The sequence below is a fragment of the Sycon ciliatum genome, chromosome 1 (genome assembly GCF_964019385.1).
Source record: "Sycon ciliatum chromosome 1, ocSycCili1.1, whole genome shotgun sequence".
NCBI lineage: Eukaryota > Metazoa > Porifera > Calcarea > Leucosolenida > Sycettidae > Sycon > Sycon ciliatum.
This window is the reverse complement of record NC_088643.1, coordinates 78,045,410-78,068,310: the sequence shown is the minus strand read 5'-3', so window position 1 is coordinate 78,068,310 and position 22,901 is coordinate 78,045,410. Positions and strand designations below refer to the sequence as shown.

The 22,901-nt window shown below is 48.6% G+C and overlaps 1 protein-coding gene across 3 annotated transcripts in view; it reads left to right on the top strand.

The window, feature by feature from the left end:
- The window catches only part of LOC135805622 (uncharacterized), a 31,671-nt gene extending 12,015 nt beyond the window's left edge, over nucleotides 1-19,656 (top strand). For 2 of the 3 annotated variants that reach the window (XM_065319689.1, XM_065319688.1), the window contains 17 exons: nucleotides 517-651; nucleotides 1,176-1,444; nucleotides 1,989-2,629; nucleotides 2,827-2,901; nucleotides 3,579-3,689; nucleotides 4,334-4,429; nucleotides 4,900-5,063; nucleotides 5,903-5,985; nucleotides 6,313-6,449; nucleotides 8,299-8,414; nucleotides 9,121-9,183; nucleotides 9,329-9,476; nucleotides 10,079-10,225; nucleotides 14,433-14,528; nucleotides 15,674-15,742; nucleotides 16,176-16,264; nucleotides 18,322-19,656. In XM_065319689.1, coding sequence (XP_065175761.1) covers nucleotides 517-651; nucleotides 1,176-1,444; nucleotides 1,989-2,629; nucleotides 2,827-2,901; nucleotides 3,579-3,689; nucleotides 4,334-4,429; nucleotides 4,900-5,063; nucleotides 5,903-5,985; nucleotides 6,313-6,449; nucleotides 8,299-8,414; nucleotides 9,121-9,183; nucleotides 9,329-9,476; nucleotides 10,079-10,225; nucleotides 14,433-14,528; nucleotides 15,674-15,742; nucleotides 16,176-16,264; nucleotides 18,322-18,349 — 2,467 coding nt within the window. In that variant the 3' untranslated portion in view covers nucleotides 18,350-19,656. The remainder of the gene's footprint in view (nucleotides 1-516; nucleotides 652-1,175; nucleotides 1,445-1,988; nucleotides 2,630-2,826; nucleotides 2,902-3,578; nucleotides 3,690-4,333; nucleotides 4,430-4,899; nucleotides 5,064-5,902; nucleotides 5,986-6,312; nucleotides 6,450-8,298; nucleotides 8,415-9,120; nucleotides 9,184-9,328; nucleotides 9,477-10,078; nucleotides 10,226-14,432; nucleotides 14,529-15,673; nucleotides 15,743-16,175; nucleotides 16,265-18,321) is intronic. The other variant, XM_065319690.1, reaches the window with a different exon arrangement.
- The last annotated feature ends 3,245 nt before the right edge of the window (nucleotides 19,657-22,901 follow it).

The window sequence follows — 22,901 nt, the reverse complement described above, 5'->3', positions numbered from 1 at the left end:
GCATGTGCTCATGCATGTGTGTGCATGGCCAGTGAATCCCAACTTCAATCAGCTGTGTGGTGTAGACCAGGCTCAAATTAGTGGCGGTCAATTCATCAGCCTTGTAAGCTGTTGATGGTGTAATCCCAGCACAAGTTGCTATGTCTAACATAGTTTGTTCGCTATCATCGCTTCAGCGATCGGCAGGTGTAAGTGTGTGCATGACTATGAGGCTGGTGCTATGTTCCGTGAAGCAGGGAAATGAGTTAGTGTGGCCTGCTTACCCGGGGCATTTCCGTTTATTGACTTCACTCTTTGTAGCGGGGAGTCGCTGATGTGCACGTATCCTCAATGTATGGAAAGGACTCTACACTCACGGCCCGCACCTACCTTACCATTAGATCAGCGGATAGTGTTAGCTATGTTCTATTGTACAGCTATGGTATGGAGCTCTGGCATGAGTGGGAGCTTATTTCCTATGGTGAGTATTCATTCCCAGTGGTCTAACCGTACCTGTGCCTTTCTCCTTTCTTGCAGAGCATTTCAAATTCGCTCGGCATCGGACCCGGCTTTGAAGAATGTGTTGGCTGGCACCCTTGAAGCCAATGTGCGGTTTGGAGAGGCACCGCAGCAAATACAGAATCGTATCCAAAAGATGATTGAAAACAAGAGGTGCGTTTGCTGATCTGTATTTTGCAAGTGGGTTGAGGGCATACATGTTCTCTCTGTGTCCATCCTTTTTTATCTCTTTGTCTGTCCTCCCTGTCTGTCTGTCTGTCTGTCCTCCCTGTCTGTCTGTCTGTCTGTCTGTCTGTTTGTCTCTGTCTGTCTGTCTGTCTCTGTCTGCCTCTGTCTCTCTCTCTCTCTCTCGCTGTCTCTCTCTCTCTCTCTCTCTCTCTCTGTCTCTCTGTCTCTCTCTCTCTCTGTCTCTCTCTGTCTCTGTCTCTCTCTCTCTCTGTCTCTCTCTCTCTCTCTCTGTCTCTCTCTCTCTCTCTCTCTCTCTCTATCTCTCTTTCTCTCTGTCTCTGTCACTCACTCTGTCACTCTCTCTCTCTGTGGAGTGGTGAAGTGACGGATATGGATCGTGTTATGGTCACAACAGGCACTGGTGAATCGAGACTGGATCAATCCACTAGTGTGGGTCACAGAATGCCTGATTTTGTTCCTATTCCCTCTGTGTTCCATTCCTGCTGCAGCCACCTTCAACTATGCCGATATGCTGTCAGCGTGTTCCCTACCAACCTCTACACTATCTCAAGCGTTGAGGAGATCAGGACGTTTTGCCTGCTGCGTGACTGCATTCCGTTCGCGCTGGCAAACCTGAAGCACCCGTTGCAGGCGGTGATGATGGCTTTGCATGACTACACGTCACCTCTACCGGATGGCCTCTTCAAGTTGATTGGTGTCATCAAGCCACTCGCCCAGCCAGCGGTGAAGACCGAACAACTACTGAATGCGTGTGAAAGTAAGTGCCAAGTTTCATGACACCCTCCCTGCACCCTTGGAATTTCTTATCACCCTTTTTTAGAAGTAGGTTGTTGCGAGGTGAGTAGGCATCTCTGCAGTGCTAACAAAACAAGCAAGAATCACCTCAGGGCAAACCAAAGGAATCCAGAGGTACGCAGAAATCTGCCATGGAAATGGTGTACTAATACAGAAAGAAAAACCGTATAAAAAAAACCCCGGTAAGACCGTGTGAACGAAAGACAGCCCGGATCGTAAGCTGAAGAAGACGATAAACAATGAAATCACCAATAGACAGATTCCAACAGAAAGCTGTGTGTATGTATAATTCGGATTATTTATTGTGTATGCACCATGCAATTTAACACACTTTCCGGTTTAGCTTTCACTTTCCGAATTACTTCGAACAAACAGCTCAACGATACCGCAAGTAAATTAATTGCATGTTCACGAACACGATCCTGGAGAGAAGAAATAAGAAGAGACTGAATGAACCGGGGAAATCTTTGTGGTTCTATTTGTTATGTGCCTCGTTTTGGCTGCAGATGCTGTTTATTGCTGTCTTCGTCATGACAGCAAGGCTCCTGCTAAGCTATGTCCTGCCTTCAACGTCCATGCTCATAAGATTGGTCATATGATAGCCGGCCACCGTGTTCTGAAAGTACTGCTCGACGTTTATGATACTCTGCCAGAGAGGAATACAACAGATCTTGGCAGCAGCAGTACTAGCGGCAACAATTCTAGCAGCAGTGACAGTGCTACTGCTGCGGGAGGCCAAAGCTCAGTAGGAAGCAACAGTGCGAGGCAGGAAGGGGTGGGAGCGTGCACAGCTACGCTAGCACGGGTCAGTGCTGTGTCTACTTCAGCTGCGCCGGCTACTGTAAGCACAAGTGACCAGGCGACAACGATGACCAGTCTTACCTCAGCCGCCGCTACAACATCAGTCGCTGCTGCCGCTACTGGCACTGGGAGTGCTGCTGCCACTTCTACTCCCTCACTCGCTGAAATGGGTGCTGCGATACTCACGGCGGTATCTGCTTTGGCACAGTCATCTTCACAGGCCTGCAGTGCTGAATTTGTCCGCTTGAAGGCCGATCGCAATAGCCTACGCGAGGCTATTGTCTGCCTGCTGGCCATCTGGGACTTGAATAATGTAATTCATGGCTCCAAGATGGAACATGTTCCGGTAAGCCTCGACTGATCTGCTTTGGGTGAATGCCTCCAAATTTCAGGATGTGTTATTTAGCTCACTGCAGTGTGCTGTGCCAGCTTACTGTAAATTGTATACTACTAGTAGTAGGGACAGTGTGCAGACATCTTCAATGTGCTGATTGTACTTGCAAACATCCCGGTGTGTTTCTGTGTGATCTGTTTGCCATGTAGGTAAATGTTGTCGAGACAGAGGCACACCTCTTCAAAGGATTCAATCCGCCAGAGAAAATATGCCCCGACCTTGGTGTAAGTGTTAGGCATCCATCTAGACAAGCTCCATCTTACTACTTATACTGCTTCACAGTTGCGCTGTGCGGAAGCCGCCTGCGCTCACTCCACGCCTGTTCCCTGTGTTGTTGACACGTCTATATCGACACAGTACGGCTGTGCCCAAAGAAATCCGGCCGCATGAATATGTAAGTGCACTGGTCCAGTGTCCTGTCCAGTGTTTGCAGAACTAGGGCTGTACAGCGTCTGGCACTAACTGACCAATGAGGCTGGATTTCATTGAGCAGCTCAGTTTTCAGCAACGTCCCCGGGGGGGGGGGGGGGGGGGGGTATAGATTCAGCCCGGGTGCAACGAGACCACGGCATGGGGCCCAAGAAGTAAAGTGCTGGCGAGACACTTTCATTGGCAATGTGTGTGTGCACCATGGAGATTGCCGAGGCCCAGAGGTACAGGCTGGCACAAGGCGGTTTGGAATGGAGCAGGCGGTTTTACAGCAGCGGCTTTCTCTTCCACCAAACCAAGGACTTCCATTGCGCTTGCGGCAGAGATTTCAAGAGGAGCGTCGGTGTGAAGCGTCACCACAAGTGACTGCTTATCTCAGTATTATCTCCCCTGGCTGGATGTGTAATGGGATGTCAAAGGTCAAGCGTGTGTGTGTGCGTGTGTGTCTGTGTTGTCTGTGTATGTTTTACAGCGCTTGAAGAAGATAAAGACCATGTGCTATCCATTGGAAGCGTTAGCCGTAGGTCGACCCAGGCCTGGTGCTTTATTTGCTTTGGCCAAAGACAGTAAATGCGACATCCAGGTGAGAGACACCCGTCTGTAGCGTTCTAATGCTATGGCTGATTGCTGCCGTACAATTATTATCATTTCTCTGCTCAGTTTGAAATATTACTCGTGCTGCATCTCAATATTCATTGGCATGCATACACGCGTTTGCTGCCATGTTTTCTATTTGTCATGCAAAACAGCTATGGGAGATTTGAGTTTACATACTAATTGGAGGAGCCTCGGCGAACTCCAATTGGAGTTCTACGAGTCTCCTCGTAACATTCATGATCACTGTGTTCCCTCCTCTCCCATCCCTTGGTGGTAACGAATCATTTCTTCTTGAAATTCTGAGGGACTTCGTATGTGCGCATGTGCTGGTATGCATGGATGTGTCCATGGTTACATGGCGGGTTTGTCCAGGGTTTTACCCTGGTTTTCTTTTCTCAAAGTTGCGGTTCTGAATATATTGCCTGCGGAATATCTCCTATTAGAACGATTATCATTCTGTATAACACAGTGATCATGAATGTGGAGAGGAGCGATGTAGAATTGCTATGCTGCCACAACACAACCTAGCCCCCCCCCCCCCCCCCCCCCCTTGTGCTTCCCTTGCCTTCGACTTCCTCATTTCAATAGTTGCTGTGTTGGCTGTATGTTTTGAACATTTGTCTTGTGTAGGTGGTTCTTCTCGAAGTAATGGCATCAGTTCATGCACCCAAGTCTTATCTGAACGTCACATCTGAAAAGTACATACAGAGATCAGCCAAGTACCAGGTATGGACCTAGAGCATTGTGCAACGTCAATGAATGTTTACTCAGTGCTATGCTGCAGTTGCCACCTTTTGACAACAAGTACATGTGAGAGGAAACTGTTGTGCAGTTAGGCACAGGCCCCGTCTAATTTCCCAGGTAGCCTGGGGAACCACCCCGCAGTGTTCAATGATGTCACGGAGCGCTGTGTTGTCATAATTGTGTAGTTATGCATTCAGCTTTATAGCTGGCACATCTTCACCACAGCAGCAGCAGCACCTGCAGGTCAAGGAGTTGTACATGTACAAGCCGCCGGGTTTGTATGACTTCCTACTACGGGCTAGGATCCGTACTCGTAGCTATCCACTCAAAAAAGTGACTTGCGGCTGCCCTTGGCCTTAATGGTGATGCAGTGAAACCTTTGCCTTGGTGTTGATGCAATGAAACATTTGCTCTGCCCAGCAAGGACTTACGTTTTGTGTGCTTGCTTTCAGGGCAGCATGCTGTGGCTGAGCTGCGTCGATTTCTTCATGTCCACCTCTCTTCCGTCGTCACCAGCGCCGAAAAGCAGCGATGCCGTCGAGCCCAAAGTGCCGTTCCTTGATCATTATGTGCCGCAGTATGGTCTGCACGGTTGGCTGCTTGAGCATTACAAAAAGTAAGCAACTTGAAGGATATCTTTTTGTATGGGCAGTTTTTGTGAGTTGTCTTTGAGGGTTGATGGTACAGTACAACGGTATCCACAGTGAAACATTCTACATGTACGTCCAAGAACCTACTAGTACCTCCGAGGGTCATGATAATAATGTATTATAATTTAGAATGAGGACAAAAGACTGGTACATTGAAGCTTGAATATACATGTTATGGCATACTAGTAATGTAATTATGAGAAAGAAAGAAAAATAGGTAATACATGTAAAAAGGCCAGGTTCGCTCCTTGTAAATTGTTCTGACGATGGGTGACTGGCCTGAAACGTCCACAATTTTCAATATCACGATAAAATAATTTTTAATGCAGCGCACGTGCAGATTGTGAATAGCAACTGAATAGAGCGGTTGTCAGTTGACAAACCCCCTTTTCCTTGATAGCGTAGTTGCGTGATGTCCACAACTTTCTTAGTGAATATAATTATGTACTAGTAGCTAATATTATAGTCTACTGTTCTCCTTGTTGTGCTTGGTACATGGTAGCATTAAGTACATTACAACAGTTTGACATCTCTGTTTGAATCGTGAACTGCAATGATGCAACTGGATATGTCATTCCAAACCCCACCAACCGTGTTGCTGACTCAGCCTGACTCGGCGTAGCACGCTACAGTAGGTGTGTGGATACCATGGCATGTATTCCCTTGCTAGTACAAGTATCTCTTTCCTGTGCTGAACTGCATGTATGTTGGTAAGCCTTCTGCGCCATGTACAAGCTAAGCGTTTAAGTTAAAAAAAGACTACATACCAATCTTTCATCTGTACTTTGCCCATGATGCTATTTAGGTATATGGCCAAGAGTGATCTTCCTAGCCAGTTTAGATTCCTGTCTGCTTTGCTGACTGCCTGGAAGGCTGGCACCGTAGATGGTAAGTTTTTTTCTCTCCTTCTATTCCCTAGGAGTACACTGGCAAGCTGCCTCCTGTGTGCCTGCTCGTGCCTTTGTGATGTGCATGCCTAGTGCACGCCAAGGGGGTGTCATGGTGTCTTGTTTGGTGCTGCTACTCGTGGCGGCAGATCTAAGCAAACCTCACCCTGTCACCCAACTGTAACAATACCTGCTCTTGTGCTTGAACCTTGCTACTGTGTACTGTCACAATACCTGCTCGTGTATGCTTGTACCTTGCTATTGTGTGTGTGTGTGTGTGTGTGTGTGTGTGTGTGTGTGTGTGTGTGTGTGTATGTGTGTGTGTCAGCAGAAGGCATAGATTGGGCAAAGGAAATGCCTGCCATGGCCCAGCAATTCGTTGATGGTATGTTTACTGCACGCAGCGCTGCGGGCCGTTCGTCCAATAAGCTGAAATCCGACTATGGAATGAAACTGCAGCTCCAGGTACGGGACACGCTGAAGACATGTACATGTAGTTGCACGTAATGACTAGACGACCATGAGTGACTCACGTAAAGTTCTAGCAGTGGACTCGTGCTCTCAATGGGGAAATGGGAAAAGAAAGCATTCCCGATCTTGGTCAGCATGCAACGCGTGGAATGAGGTTCATGGGGTCAAACATGGGAAGCGGGAACAATGTTGATACAATGGAAAAGAAAGATTATGGGTTGAAGTACGAGAGATGTATGAGCCTAACACAAGGAGGTAGTTGTGCCGTGGTCAGGAAGATCACATCCCTCGGCCTTTCACCACTGGTACTTTGCCAAACGTTCACCTCAGCGGAGAAGGCGAAATGTTCGAGCCTCCGTGTAGTGCTACATCACACAGATTCAAACCGTGTGGGAGTATGGATGTAATCCTGTCGGTTTGGCCACCAAAGACTTGGATGATGATTTCATCATCATCATCAGCCCTTTTGCGTTGGCATCGGCGTTAGCCTAGCCTTCGCTTGGGCCACACCCAATGTTAGACATGATACCAGAAGAGAAGGGGAGAAAAAGAGAAAGAAAGCAAAACCAAAAACGAAAAAGGGAAAAATATAGGTGAACAAACACTTGATCGTACGCATACTATTCAAAGACACTAACAATGCAACACGCTGGTGCAGCACTAGCACATTGCAAGTAGCCATAAGTAAGTTAGACCTGTTCAGTGGTACACATATTTCTTCTCGATGATATCATTAACCAGTTGACGCCACCCGGATCTCGTGCGCGCAATGTCACGCAATCTGCAGAGGTCTGTGCGGTTGTTGAGCGACCTCCCGATACTCGTCAGATCATTGTGTAGGACGGTTGGCAGTTCTGTTCTCGGTCGGCCTCTGTAGCCGGTCGTCAGGTCCCGGCTACAGAGATGATTTGGGTACAGGAAACAATGGAAACGATCATTCGTGCCTGGGTATGGTAGGGTTGTGCTTGGATGATGGTTCATGTACGGGATTGTCAGGAGAAAAAATAATATTAAATATTGTACTTCAAAGTAGGCCCAGAGTGTAATTTTGTATCAGTTGTGGGTTATTATTATTATTAAACTCAATCTCGTAGCATGTGCACGCATTGCTAATGTGGGGAGCAACCCCAGAGATGAGGGCAATAACCAGCCATGGTAGCGTTGGCCAGCTTTTGAATTTTTCATGGCCCACTAGTGTTTGTCATGAAGATGAGACGTAACAAGCAGATTGTGTTTTCAATGCGTCTGCTTCATCTACATACATGTTCGTATCGCCACTTTTGTATTCCTCTCGTTGAGCCCCTAGCGTTCTATCTTGTCATGGAATTTAGTCGGAAAGACTGGAAAAGCAAAGTCTACATACACCAGCAAACAGAGATCAGAGAGAAGACCAAGCTTAGAAGTGAGCTGTGCTCAGCAACTTTTGATGAGAATTTCCCCAGCTGAGTACACTCGCAACCTGCACAATGCACTTCATAACTTTCACTCGCATTCTGGCCCACTGTGAGTGACCTGTTGTCGCACGCCACAGAACACCAGTTAGAAAATGTGGGTATGTGTGTCACTGAGTATTGTGTGGTCCACGCGCTCGCGTGCGCGCGCGCGCACACACGCACACGCACGCACACACACACACACACGTACACACACATACACGTGCACGGATTACATTTGACTAGATCACCCTGCAAGAGAGCATACTCTCTGTGTGCTTTCAGAAAGGCCCTTGTGTGCGGACTTGAACCTTTCTCTCCTGGTTTTCTTGTTGTAAATTGGTTTATGCTCCCTCTTTGTAGAAGAATCATCTCGTGTTCTGTATGTGCATGTGTGTTTCTTCAACCAGTTCGGCGACCTATTGCCCAACTTGAGCACTGATATTTTCCACGTGAAGACCGTGGAGGAACAGTTTTTGGATGCACCCTCGACAAAGACGTTACATTCCTTGAAAGAGGTGTTCAAGTATGTCTACGATTGGTGGTGCTGGTGCTGCTGCCGGTGTGTGTGTGTGTGTGTGTGTGTGTGTGTGTGTGTGTGCGTGTGTTACTTAGTAATCTCTCTTTTGATTGGTGATGATAGACCGTGGTCATTTGTACCGTGATTGTGTTGTGGCCTGTGCTATTTATTTCGGGAAAGAGGAAGGTAAAAAATGGATGGTACTATTATGGCATTATCTCGTGACTGACTGTTCTGTGGCGTTTTGTTATCTTGTACTGAAGTAACAGACAGGGCTGTAGAATTTAGTTTTTTGTTTTGCCTTGCTTTTAACTGGTTGTTGGAATTTCTATCAAATTGGTACTCTGTTGTAGTTCATTCATCTACGTCGTCCACGCCAGTCTAAAAGAATACGGCAAAAATCTTTCTGAACCAAACGTTCTCGTTCCCTTCTCATCATGGGCTCTTGCGGGGAATACTGTAAAAGCCTTATATGTAACGAAGTGCTAAATCTAACGAGTTAACGAGGAGAAATCTGTCGTTAAAACTTAAAATAGAAAACGTTACGCCTCAATCGGTACTCATTCTGTTGCTAGGGAGCGTTGAGAATGCGTTAGAATCGTTACAATTGCGGCCCGTTAGAATAATGGCTTTTACAGTAAAGTGAAATGACTAAGACAGCAATGGTATGGGCAAGGAATTGGTACCTTGTGATTCTTATGTCCTGCTCCAGGTCAGCCAATGACTACCAGAAACATGCCGAAACAGTGCTTGACGCTTGTCGAAATTCATTGCCGTGAGTGCCATCTCGTCTTGTTCTTTGTTGTGACCATAATTTCGCTTGGCGCTGTTTTGCTCAAGGTGCTTGTTTTTCATTGCAGCTCTGTGTACCAAAGCCTTTTGCATTTCCTGTGCACTCTTTACTGATATTCCATTCACAGGTATTATGACCTGATAAAGAAAACGGAAAATCAGGACAAGTGTGCGATTCTCCTCCAGATTTGCTTTGAGGAGGGTTTTATCCCGTTGGCTGTCAAAGTTCTGTCTGCTTGGAAAGGCGAGCACTGGCAATGGAGTCTCACAAAGGTGGTAAGGGATGGTCTGTCTTCACTCTCTTTGTGTCCTGGGGGGGGGGGGGGGTCTGCCTTTCTATTACCTTAATCTTGGGGTATACAGTCTGTGCGCCAGATTCAAAATATCGCTCTCTATCAGGGGTTTAGTTTTCCAGAATCAGTTGACTTTTGAGCCGATCCTGGAGATTCCTTGGTCTCTAGTCGTCGTTGCGAGGTCAACTCAATTGGGCCTTACAAAAGCCCCTGTGTTGTTCGAGTTCAGACGATCAGACCTGACACACCACCCATCACTGTGTAAGGTCGTGACTCGTCCAATTCTATCCTCAGTTTTGACGGTTTCGCCGTGCGGTGTTTTGACGGTTTCGTCGTGCGGTGTTTCTGATTGGTGTAAACTTCACATCTTCCCCGACTGTCGAAAATAGAGTATTTCTGTACCCAGGAGTTCATGTAGTGCCATCAAGTACTCCAGGCATTCGTAGTAATACATAGTATATCATCCAGAACAAGCCTTGGTCTTGTAGCACTTGGTCTCTCGTTGGTGTTCAAGATCGAATAACAGCACACTGACCAATTTCCTTACCCTGTGTGTGTATGTGTGCGTGTGTGTTGGGTTTACAGACAGTTGCAGCTATCGAATCCTTTGCCGCGAAGAGGGAGAAGGAACCAGAAGTGCTGGACAAGTTCTTGGAGCACATGGCTGAGTTTTTCGTCGACTGCCTTCGCATTCAGTCTGGTCACTGGGCACGGCCCGATGACAAGGACGTGGTATGTACTGTATTTCCTGCCAAGGTCCTATATCTTACCAGAACGTCCTGCTCTAGAGATTGTCGTTGTCCTGCCTCAAAGAATACAATTATAAGGTCGAGTTCCTTTTCATCCAATTAGGGAACCTTTTTTTGTATCAGTTTGTTCGTCATACCGAAAAACCAAAAAAAATATCAAGTATGAATTTGACCATTTCGGAGTGCAATGTCAAGGAAAGGTGTTCGCTCCCCACACCGGAGCTTGCGCTTTTCCGCCGACTTGATTTGTCACTTGGCACTTGCCAAGTCGAAGGTCCAATGGATCTCGTGTGCTCTGGATGGCAGCTGTGAGTTTGTCAAGTGTCAAGTCAGGTCGGCGAAGAATGCGAGCTCCGGTGTGGGGAGCGAACGCCTTTTCCTATAAAATCATGGCCGAAGTCGTTGCCACTATCTCGTATAAATGTCAAGCTACAGAACCGTATGCATCTCAGTCATTTTTTTATTATTTTTTTACCATTGAACACTCACTGCATGGTGAACTAAAACGAGGAGGAGAACTCGACACAATGGTACATATCCAGCAGGACGGAGTGGGTGGGACCTGTGAAGCTCAGCCGACCAAGGGTCTCGGCATCACAGCTGCACATGTGCACCAAAGGAAACAAAATGGGGAGTGGAAGGGCGGGGAGCAGGAGAGCAAGAACTCTAAGGGTAGGAAAGAGAGGAGGGAGGGGAGGAAACCAGGAAACTTGTTAGTTTGCGAGTTATTCCAAGATATGAGTGCAAACAAGTACGCAAACAAGTACAAAGATAGCAGTATCAAGATCATGATGCTGAGGCGAAAGTAGAGGCTGATTGCCGTGCAGTTTTGACGAAAGATTAGAGTGAGAATGGAGGAGAGTTAGAGAGAGATAGAGACAGATGGATTGGGAGTTTGATGAGAAGGGGGTGCTCCGAGAACATGAACAGGGTCGTACTGGCAGTAGCCTAGGTGCGATGTCCGTGGCCAATGACCAACCCCACCGTTTCAGGTAGCGGTAGCATCTTCCTCGCTCGAGATCTCACGATCACTGCCAGTGTCATCCACGTGTACGCGTTTGAAAGCGCTACGGTGTTCTCCTGCTGCTGCACCAGTGCACCTGGTGACCTGGTCTTTTCGCGTACGGGTACGGCTACGAGATCCCTTCCGCCTCGTCGTACTCTGGGGCTGTTGTTCAGCCGGAGGAAAGGTAACACTTGCCGTTGCAATGGCGGACTCCTTCATGGCGACAACCTCCTCTTTCAGTCCTGTTATCTGCATGACCAGTTCGTCAATCCGGTTTTGGAGACGGACCTCCCGGTTTGCAGATTCCGACACGAGCGCTGACAGCGTCTTGACAATTTCAAAGACGGACGATTCTATTTCAGGGATGGAGCTCAAAAGTTTTATTTCCGATTCTGTCAGGCTGCGCGTGGCAGTTTTGGTCGGCATAGCTACCTGTGTCTACCAATTGCTACTAGTACTACCTAGACTATCTACTACTCACCACTCTTCTCTTCTACCCTGTAACTACCTCCAGACCGGCCTGGTGCCGGCTGGGCTGAGAAATTGCACGAAAAACTACGAAGCTCGGAAAAGTCCAACCGTACTCTTCAGCTACTTGAAAGTTTACGTACATGTAACTTGTCGTGCAGACTAGCCTAGCCAGGGATGCGCCTGGCCCAAGGTCGGGGATTATGGAGCGAAGTAACAGTTGGGAAATATTCAGCACCACTATAGTCTTGAGTATAGTGCTGCTCAATGAAATCTGATCCTGTCAATGAAGTGCACGCTAGGTGTGGTGCAGCACTGCCAGCGTGCAGCACTGCCAGCGTGCAGCACTGCCAGCGTGCAGCACTGCCAGCGTGCAGCACTGCCAGCGTGCAGCACTGCCAGCGTGCGGCACTGCCAGCGTGCGGCACTGCCAGCGTGCGGCACTGCCAGCGTGCGGCACTGCCAGCGTGCGGCACTGCCAGCGTGCAGCACTGCCAGCGTGCAGCACTGCCAGCGTGCAGCACTGCCGGCGTGCAGCACTGCCGGCGTGCAGCACTGCCAGCGTGCAGCACTGCCGGCGTGCAGCACTGCCGGCGTGCAGCACTGCCGGCATGCAGCACTGCCAGCGTGCGGCACTGCCGGCGTGCAGCAGCCCCATACCTACTCACACTGGGATGTGAGGTGCGCAGTGCTAACTTGCCTCGCCTGATGGGATTTCATTGAGCAGCACTCTGCTACCCTGTAAGCCAAACGCCTGTAGCCTAGGTGCCCAGTGCATGCTGTCTGCCAGGTTTGCACTGCATGGCTGCATCACGTCTACAGCAGATCATCTGGTAAAAGGAGAGCGATCGCTCTCGCGCGCCTTCGCTCTCCTTATTTTCTTTTAGGGCGCACTTTTCGTCGCGCGCCTTGAGAATTTCGAGCGCATCCGCATCACTATGAAGTTCTGAAAACACTCAAATATTTCGTAACTCGGCTTTCCCTGAACGGAATCGAAAGATATATTCGCATTAGAAAGTTCTCAGCTGTCGGCTCCCACAAATCGGAAGTCGATCCGAGGTCCAATAGTGGAGTTACGGCACTCGCAACGTATTTTACGTACCGTTGCAAATTTTCATTTCCGCCCAAATAATTTTGACATAAAGGATTTCCCTCTGTTGCGTGACAGTCCGGGCATGCATAGACCTGTGTACGTGTGACGCCAGGCACAGGTCTTAGCCGTCAGCTACAGAACAAAGCCTCAAAGGAGCGCTCTACGATGAATACTACAAAAATACCATGGATCTTAGCGAATTTTCTCAATTTCCCATTGCGTGTGTCATTGTCCCTGATGAAGGGAAACTAAAGTTGTGGTCCGAACAGCTTTCATTTGTAGTGCGTACGGCGATTTTACAGAACGAATTTGGCAGCTATTGGGTATTGAATTCGATTGGGGTATGGCAAGATGTTTAAAAAAACCGTGTTGTGCTCGCCTTGGATAGATAAGGCGAGCGACTTTTTTGGGGGGGGGGGGGGAGTGGTGGTGGGGACTGCTCTCCCACCACTCTCCTTGAGAGGATAGCGAGAGTGATTGTTCACTCTCCTGGATTTTTCTTACACGAAGGTCTGCTACAGTGTAGCTGTGAATTGCAGTGTTAGTTGCGATGGGGCTATTCGCACATCCCCTCCATCGCTGACTTTGCCAGTGAGAGAATTTATTGGGAGGTGTGTATTTGGAAGTCTTCACAGAACCGGCAGCGTGAACTTAACATCACAATTGTGTGGCTCTCCGTGTAATCATATAGCAATGTAGTCATACGTTGCACTAGCAGTGTATCCAGTCGTTGTGCTCAGGCTTAGGGGGTGATTGTATGTGCAACTCCAGCCCGGGCTGGTCGACAGGCGGGCCAGCCCGCCTGCAACGGGATCTCGAGGTTGTACACAAATCCACACAAAACCTGTGGTGCGTTTACATGGCAAGCGGGCTGGCCCGGCGAGGTGGGATCCCGCCTCGAGGCACCCGGGATCCCGGCTAGGCGGGCCAGAAAAAGCACATAATAAACAGACCAGCCCGGGCCAGAGTTGTATTACTATGGTGTCGACACTGCGTTCATACTACAAAATAGGTACTTTTACCTTTTGAGGGAAGTTATAAAGAGGATTCCCGATATTGTCTTGAAAATCTATGAAGCTTTTTGTACAGCAACAAGAAGGACGTGCAGTGAGCACTGTTTATTTGTCGACATGCATGATTTACATTAAAATGGAAGGGGAACTACTTGCAAAATACTTTGATATGGACAGCTAAAAATGTGAAAAACAGGAAAAAGAACCGAGGTGATACAACACACCAAGCATGTGCCATAGCGCGAAAAGAAATCAGCAGAAGAATACATAGTGTGAGAAAAAAAGTGTTTAGGTTTATAACCTGAGTATGGCTTGCAGCCCTGTGTTCCAGCCCAGGGCAACACACTACAGTCGTAGTGTGTTCGCTGCATACTCACAACGGGCTGGCGTGTGCTCAGCGCATATAAACTCACTGCGGGCTGGCGACCAGCCCGGCCTTGCACATGTAAACACCCTTGGCGGGCTGGCCCGCTCGCTCCAGCCCGGGCTGGAGTTGCACATATAATAGGCCCCTAGTTAGTCCTTGCTTTGAACTCAGGCATTCTGTTTCGTGTTCGTTTGAGAATTAACGTCACCATCTGTATCGTTGTTGCTGTTGCCCCGTTTGCAGTACAAGCACCACGCAGCAATATTTGATGCACTCCACAAGTGTTCACCCGCGTCAGTGGAAAAGGCGTTTAGAGAAGCCCTGGCGAAGACAGTGCAGGTAAGTCCCCCTCCCCTCCCCTGGGTGTGCAATCAAGTAGGGTACTCCACGGCAACCCGAAGTGTGCCCCTGGAAGGCAGGGCTTTCCACTCAGTCAGTAGAGAGATAGAGACAGACAGACAGACAGAGAAAAATAAGCTATGTTGCAACTCCGAGTTTCACGTTTTGCACGATCATCAGGCAACTGGTGGTCCAAAACAGGTGGCGTGAACATAAAGGGGAATGAGGCAAAGCCGGGATTCAGGTGCATATACATGGCAACTCAGATGAGCACATGAAAGCCACTTCCTCAGCCATGACGGCCATTTTCGCACTGGTGTTTTAGCGGAAAAGGGTGTGGGTTGGCCCGAGGCTATCCGTCAATACCATCAGCACGACCAGTCCTCCACTAATTGTTGCCATTGGGTAAAAGAAGAATCATGGTGTGCCGCATTGGTGGTCAGTGGCTGTAGTTATTGTGCTGAACGATAATGTACCATTCCGTGTGTGAGTGTGCCTCTGTAATGCGTGAATGCTCAGCGAAGATAGCTGCTATGGCAGCACTAACTCTTGACTGTATTGTGCGAGCAATAAAGGCAGTTGGCGAAGATGTGCATAGTGAGGCACAAATTGGCATGTGGGTATACAACTGCTGTCGTACAATTCTCCTCGAGCCCAGCTGTTCAGTTGATCGAGGTGTTCAGATGAGTGTCAGATGGGTGCAAGAATGAATGAAGTTCAGATAATCAACATGTTCAGATGAATGAAGTTCAGCTACCCGCTAATCACCGCCTGGCTGCACTAGTGAATACTGACATGTTGACTACCGGTCTGGTGCTGGTGTGTCACAATTTTTGGAAAATGTACGTGGATTGAAAAATGCTAAATCTAACGATTCTCCAAACAAACGAAAAACGATGCTTGTGAATAGGCATGAGTCCAGATACACAGGATACACAGGTCGAGGCAGTGTGAACAGGTCCTGTTGTGTTTTCGGCAGACTTCGGCAGACTTCGGCAGACTTTCGGCAGACCATTGGTTTGGGCTGACTTTAGTGCTTGAGTGGAAAGAAACGGATGATTTTTGTTGGGCTGGGATAAGCACCTATGCTTATGTTTTTGCTGTGTGTACATATTGGCTGTGTCTGTGTGTCTGTGTGTCTGCAGCAAATCGAGTCCACAAGGGTAGAGGTTTCTTACAGGGATCGGCTGTGCGTGTGGGTGAAAACGCTCAAGGTTGGTGACTTCTTGTGGCGGAATGTGGCTGTTGTCTTGTCATGATTTTTGGCTGTGGCATGTATGTGCGGGTGTGTGTGTGGGGGGGGGGAGGGGGTGCTGACTTTTCTTTCATCCTGCTGGGTGGTTACCAACAACCAGTTATGCGGGAGTATGTGGTGTAATGTGTGTGCGGGGAGAAAAGGAGAAAGACCAAAATGTAGGGATTCACTGGCCGGGAAAAAAACTTCCAATGGCTGTGCGGTGTAGACCAGGCTGAATAGTGGCGGGTAATTCTTCAGCCTTGCAAGCTGTTGAATGGTGCACTACCAGCACATGTTGCTATGGATTCTGCTTTAGCATCGCTATCATCACCTCTGGCGATGGGCGTCAAAAGGTCGAAGGTGTGTTCATGTATATCTGTGTGTCTGTGCTTCTGGATGAATGTGTACAGGCCAATTACACAAAGTATGGCTTTCCAGAGAAATGGCGAGCCGATATTCATGGATTCTTTATGCGCATCCGCAAAAGTCATGTCAAGAAGTAAGTGACTGGGTTGTGGTGGTGTTGGTGCGTCCACTACAGTGCTGGCTAGTGTACTCCTGCCTCATGACTAGAACTGCTGTGCTGTGCTATGCAATGCTGTGCTATGCAATGCTGTGCTGTGCTATGCAGTGCTGTGGAGGGCTGTGCTATGCTGTGCTGTGCAGTGCTGTGGAGGCCGTAGCACTACAAGCGCTGGACTGTGTAGTGAATGCAGCTCTGCCTTGTTGATGAAGTGGCACTTCACTAGCTAGTAGCTACCAATGAACATGTAGCTACAGGGTAGAACAGGCGGCAGCGCAGGCGCATGTCACAGGAACAGCCTCACATTCACAGGCGGCAGCGCAGGCGCATGTCACAGGAACAGCCTCACATTCACAGGCGGCAGCGCAGGCACATGTCACAGGAACAGCCTCACATTCACAGGCGGCAGCGCAGGCGCATGTCACAGGAACAGCCTCACATTCACAGGCGGCAGCGCAGGCGCATGTCACAGGAACAGCCTCACATTCACAGGCGGCAGCGCAGGCGCATGTCACAGGAACAGCCTCACATTCACAGGCGGCAGCGCAGGCGCATGTCACAGGAACAGCCTCACATTCACAGGCGGCAGCGCAGGCGCATGTCACAGGAACAGCCTCACATTCACAGGCGGCAGCGCAGGCGCATGTCACAGGAACAGCCTCACATTCACAGGCGGCAGCAGCGCATGTCACAGGAACAGCCTCACATTCACAGGCGGCAGCAGCGCATGTCACAGGAACAGCCTCACATTCACAGGCGGCAGCGGCGCATGTCACGGGAACAGCCTCACATTCACTTCCCGTTTTTGTACTTAGATTCAAAAACAATGTGCCGTTGAGATTAGTCAGATTACGTTATGTTTCACTCCGGGGGCCAGTGTTCGTGGTTCTGTGTTTATGGTTCTGTGTTCATGGTTCTGTGATGATCAAAGGCCCCGTGCCATACCGTACATGTGCGTGCGAGCAATTTTGAGCGGACACAGCGTCAAGCACCCCTCTAGGTAGCCCTCCAGGCTAGCCAAAGCCTGGAAGTACGAGGGCGAGCGGAGTACACAACGAAACACTAATATTTGCCCGAAAGTGTAGATCATTGGTGGGCCAGCACTATATCCCACAGGTTTGCCACTCAGCTACATGTACGTTTACTCCGTAACTCGTATCGGATACAGTACAGGAAGGGACTGTGCTACAATGAGACCTATTCAAACATGCTGCAGGGTGCTTGCTCTTTAGGCATGTTGACTTTTGAGCTCCAATGCTCTCTGTGCCCGTCAAGGTCATGCCTGCCATCTCTGGTCCCATTTCAAGTTCTGACAACTCCACTGCGGAGTGAGTGAAGAGTGACAAATCACTGGACTTGGTCAAAAGGGATGCAAACGGGAGGGGGGGGGGGGGGGGAGGGGGCTATGGGTATGATAATACAGTCGTGTAAATGCAGGCTCTGCATCTCTATTTGGGGGATGCAGTTTTGTTTGACCCGAGTATCCATGATCAATATCCTCCTCTTGTGGACTCGCTTGCGACCTGAAATTGCTCTCTCTCTCTCTCTCTCTCTCTCTCTCTCTCTCTCTCTCTCTCTCTCTCTCTCTCTCTCTCTCTCTCTCTCTCATACTAAGTTATCTCTCCCTATTGATACCGGCAACGGCCCAGGAACGTTGTTTTCAAGGTGTTAGCCTGGGACGTTCTTATCTTTCAGCGGTCTGCCCGTGTTATCATAGCACGTTCTTAGAAGCAATTTGTACTGAATCATATGACTGTATCCCACAAGCTGCCAGAAAACCAACACCGTTGTTCTTAACTTTAGGCTGTGGCTTTCTTAGTACTTCACGCTGGCCGTTCTTTGGCACGCGACTCCACTGTAAAAAAAAAAGAAGTAAAGTTTGCACGTCCGCGTTACCACCAGCTATACAATTACCTGTATTTATTTTGAAAATCTCATGTCGATGGCTATCTGCTGTGCAGTTCAACCGGGGTCACTTTGTCTGAGTCAACCAATAATGCTCCTGTTGTTCGCCTTTGTTGTTTGTGCTGTAGAGCGGTTCAACTGGCTATCGGCCGATGACACAATACTCTGGTGAATAAGCATCAGCTCAGTGAAGCTGGACTACTTACGACAGCCAATCTCTGATGTTCTTCGCCGGCAGCCAGCCGATAATGAGCTTTTATCCCTGTCGTGGCTTGTTCGATGCTCTCAGCATGGACATGTGTCTTATATGATGCAGTGTAGCTATGACGAGTTGTCCATGAGTGAGTGACTTGCTTGCAACCTGAAAGAGAACAGTGACTTCCCTTCGTATGCTTTTAGATGTTCTGGCAAGAAATCCCAAGCCCGACTTAGGTGTGCGGTCTCCTTTTCAGCTGCAAAAGTCCAACCTATCCTAGCTCCATCCTGACGCTCTCTCAGTGTTCGCGCCGAAGTGCTCACCGTTCACTGTTCCATTCTTTGACGTTTTGCCAGAAACAATAGCACCGGTGCGCACATACACAGATGACCGAGAGTCCAAGATAGCGTTACTCAGATACGCATGTTTGCAGGTCGGCTGTAAGCAATGCTCTCTACTGCTCCGTGCTATGATCGTCGTCCAAACCCCAGCCCGGCTGTTCTACGTAACATCCAACTGCTTGCCCAGCGTTGGTTCACTCATCCGAACTCATGTTTGTATATCAGAAACCATGACAGCATAACCGTGTGTGTGTTGCAATTCCAGATTGTAGGGTTAGTGTTCTCGGTGTGTTTCCGTGTTTTATAATACAAGCAAAAACCAAACAGGACTAGTGTAGTAGTAATCACCGCGACGTCTGAACATGCCCTTGCGTTCCCTGGCTGTTCAGCATTCTCTCTCTTTTTTCATGCTTCGGCTGTGACAGTCCAGTTGCTGGCCTGGGCTAGTAGTAGGACTCCCATAGTGGTCCCGTAGTGTCCTGGTTTGCTCAGCCTGTGTAACTTCAAACCATAACCAACGACACGTACTACATGTAACCAGGGAGTCATAAAATACCGGTATTTTACGACTCCCTGCCTGTAACTACATCACCATTGTAGTTATCTGGCATGCTAGTCCTAGATCTTGTTTCCCTCTTTCTCCCATTCATCCGCATTACTTGTAGTGATGTTACTTTTGGTCCAGCTGACAGCCTGTCTATAAGTACCTGAACATACCTCGAAGAGCGGTTCCCCCACCCACCTTTTCAGCTACCTCTGCTGCTGCTTGACCAGTGTAATCGTGGCTTAGCAGTTAGATCTCTTGCTTTGTTTCATTTCCTTAGCAGTTAGGTCTCTTAAGCTCTTGCTTTGTTTCATTTCCCAATTCCTATACATGTGTTTAGTCCTCATGAGCTTGGCAGTTGGTGCTGACTGCCTAACCTATACATGTACCGTATTTTCCTGAATTAGGGTGGAGGTGCTTTAATAGACATTCCAGGCCCATCAAGAGGCGAGGCGCTTATTTTAGGGAGGTGGTTAGATGCATGGCCAGAATCACACCAGTCATGTCTAAGGTAAGTGCTATAGCCGAGTAGCCAAGAATGCAGTATCAATAATTATTATGGCTTTTGTCGTTCGGCTAGTTACTGATTAGATTACGCATGAGTTTTAATCCAATGGTCTCTTTGTAATCCGGCACCATGTTGTGCTACGGAAACTCTGCTGGAATGGGAGGGTGCTGGATTAGCAAAATGATTTATAGCTGCAATGGGCATGAAAAGGACATTTTGGTTACAGAACAATTGTGCTGGTTATGGAGGGTGCTGGTTATAAATTTGCTGGATTAAAAAAATTGTGCTTGTTTATAGAGGGTGCTGGTTATAAATTTGCTGGATTAAAGAGGGACAACTGTAACGGATTCAAGCGGCACGAGCCGTGACGAGCGCGAAATATGGGCCTGTGATCTTGCCACATCATTTGCTACATGCTGCACGGAACTTTGTCGGACGTCAGAAGTAGTTACTGTACTTGTGATAAGCCAATATGGGTCACGCGGCTATGACTGTACTCTTGCTACGACGTGTTGCAATTGTTACTTGTGGTACATGTACAATTATGTAGTCAGGGAACCCTACACGTGTGTGTGTGGGGGGGGGGGGGTGAGGTTCCGCCCAACGTAATTACATGTACATCACATGGAGTTTTCGAATCATGTAGCTACCCATGTAGGATAGGAGGAAGAACTAAGAGTCTGAGAGTCTTAAGAGTAAGAAGGCATAGTGATAGTTGCTTATTTGTGATGCGACTTTCTAGATAAAAGCACAGCAACAACACGGTCTACAACTGCCAACGGCAACAACAATAGCAAAACAACAACACTGAACAACAACGACGGCGACAACAACCCCCCCCCCCCCATTCTTCCTCACTCTTTCTCCTCTCTCACACTATGATCTCTTATTGGCCACTGGCTATCGTGAGAATAAGGATTTGAAACAACAACGACGGCGACGACAACAACAATATAATCATGTACCGAGTAGCCGTCCGTCTCTCGCTCTCTCTCTCTCTCTCTCTCTCTCTCTCTCTCTCTCTCTCTCTCTCTCTCTCTCTCTCTCTCTCTCTCTCTCTCTCTCTCCTTCCCTTATCAGTAACCTACGTTGTTCTCGTGCTTGGCAGTTGGCACTTATCAACTCCGAGGTCTAATCGGTACATGTATCTCCATTACCCACTCAGGCTCTGTATCAGACCCTTTACTACTGTAGTTCACTCAACCTTCCCTTGCTTTCGTTTTGTCGGAGTTGATTTGCATCTCTACTCTCGCACATTTGTATCTCTTTCTTGACAGTTTCTTCCATTTTGTATCATTTTGTCACAATACTAGTCAATCATGACCATACAACGTGAGTGTGTGACTTGGCTGTCAGCTCCAGATGGCTGCAGGGTCAGTACTGTATCAGACCCTTTACTACTGTAGTTCACTCAACCTTCCCTTGCTTTCGTTTTGTCGGAGTTGATTTGCATCTCTACTCTCGCACATTTGTATCTCTTTCTTGACAGTTTCTTCCATTTTGTATCATTTTGTCACAATACTAGTCAATCATGACCATACAACGTGAGTGTGTGACTTGGCTGTCAGCTCCAGATGGCTGCAGGGTCAGTGCAGACCTGTGTTGGGATGCCCGCTGGGCGCTGGAGCCGGGACACCTAATCATCCGATTCAACAGCCGCAGAGACCATTCGCCTGTCGCTTTACTTTGCTGCACTATTTTGGTGGCACCGCCGAAGTCACTTGCACTCGGACAGTTGGTGACAGCTGTGCGCCAAACGCCATAGAATAGAAACGGATCTGCAGCGGATTCTCATGCGCCACGCCTGTATGAATGTGTATAATCTTGATCCTACTCACTGTCTGTGCACGACTCCATCGTACCGGTGCAGGCAGTGTAGCCTGTCCGGTGATGGCTAGTGCCGGTCATGGTGGTAGCCAGCAGGGAGTCGTAAAATACCGGGTATTTACGACTCCCTGGTAGCCAGCTGCAATATTCACCATTGTTTTGTTGTCTTTGATCCGCATCCGATGTCTGGGCATGAGCCGGCTGGGACGCTGGAGCCGTTGAACTACTTGAAGGCAGCGCGAGCGAACTGATGCGCCAGGAGTGAGACTGTCACAGTGTGAGCGTGACAGCGTGAAGTGCGGGGGAACGCCGAGTCAAGTCGACTCGACTCGGACTTAGTCTTTCTCAGCTGAGTCTGTTGCCAGTGTTGGCGTCTCATGACATGACTCCAGGATGAGTCTACCATCCTGTCGTGAAGCTTTCATGAAAATTGCACAGAGTCATAACCTGTACTGTGTGTGCATATGCGCATGACAGTGTTGATGCTTCGATCGCGTAGGGAACCAGCTAGCGCTGTTTGTATGGCACACTTGACACTCAGTCATTTGTAGCTAGATTTTCCAACAAAAAATACTTGATAACTGTCTAGTAACGTAGATGGTGGCTAGTTGCTGGCATCGTTTTTGTTGTAGACGAAGTGCTCCAGAATAGCCGACTGGCTCGAAAAGTGGCCCTGTGCTTTATTTCATCGGGGAGCGATGCCGCGAGATTTTCCTGGAAGTGTGAGCAAAGCATCGGATGTCTGGTGATCAGGAATAAGCGCTGATTTAGACACAGTAGCACCGCAGTGAACTATAAAATACTAAGTCTTGTGTCTTTGTTCGAACGCTGGTGCTTGCGTGTGACTGACCAGATGTCGGTGAGTTTTGCAGGCGGGACGTGAATGGTGCGGATCGGTCTGTGCTTGCTGAGGTTGTCCATGCTCAATGTGACTACTCGCTACTTCTGCTAATACTTCAGTAGTACTAATATCGTAAAGGGAGCCAGGAACTCTGATGAGGCTAGCAAAGACCAGTCGAACCGTTGCTGGGTGTGTGCTGGTAGGACTTGCATTAGTTCTGTATATCCGCTCTGTGGCCCTACCGGACAATGGCACACCAACGTCACAGGACGCAGACCAGGATGGCCTGGGACGCAAAAGGCAGGTCAGTGGCAGCAACCAACACAACGCCAGGGAGGGCAGGCGACATCCTACTACCGGGATGCCCGCAGTGGAGGTTTTCGGTGACTTTGACCTGGAGCAATCTGACAGGAGCAGAAGACTACAGCAGAAGGAAGTAGTCCAGAGAAGC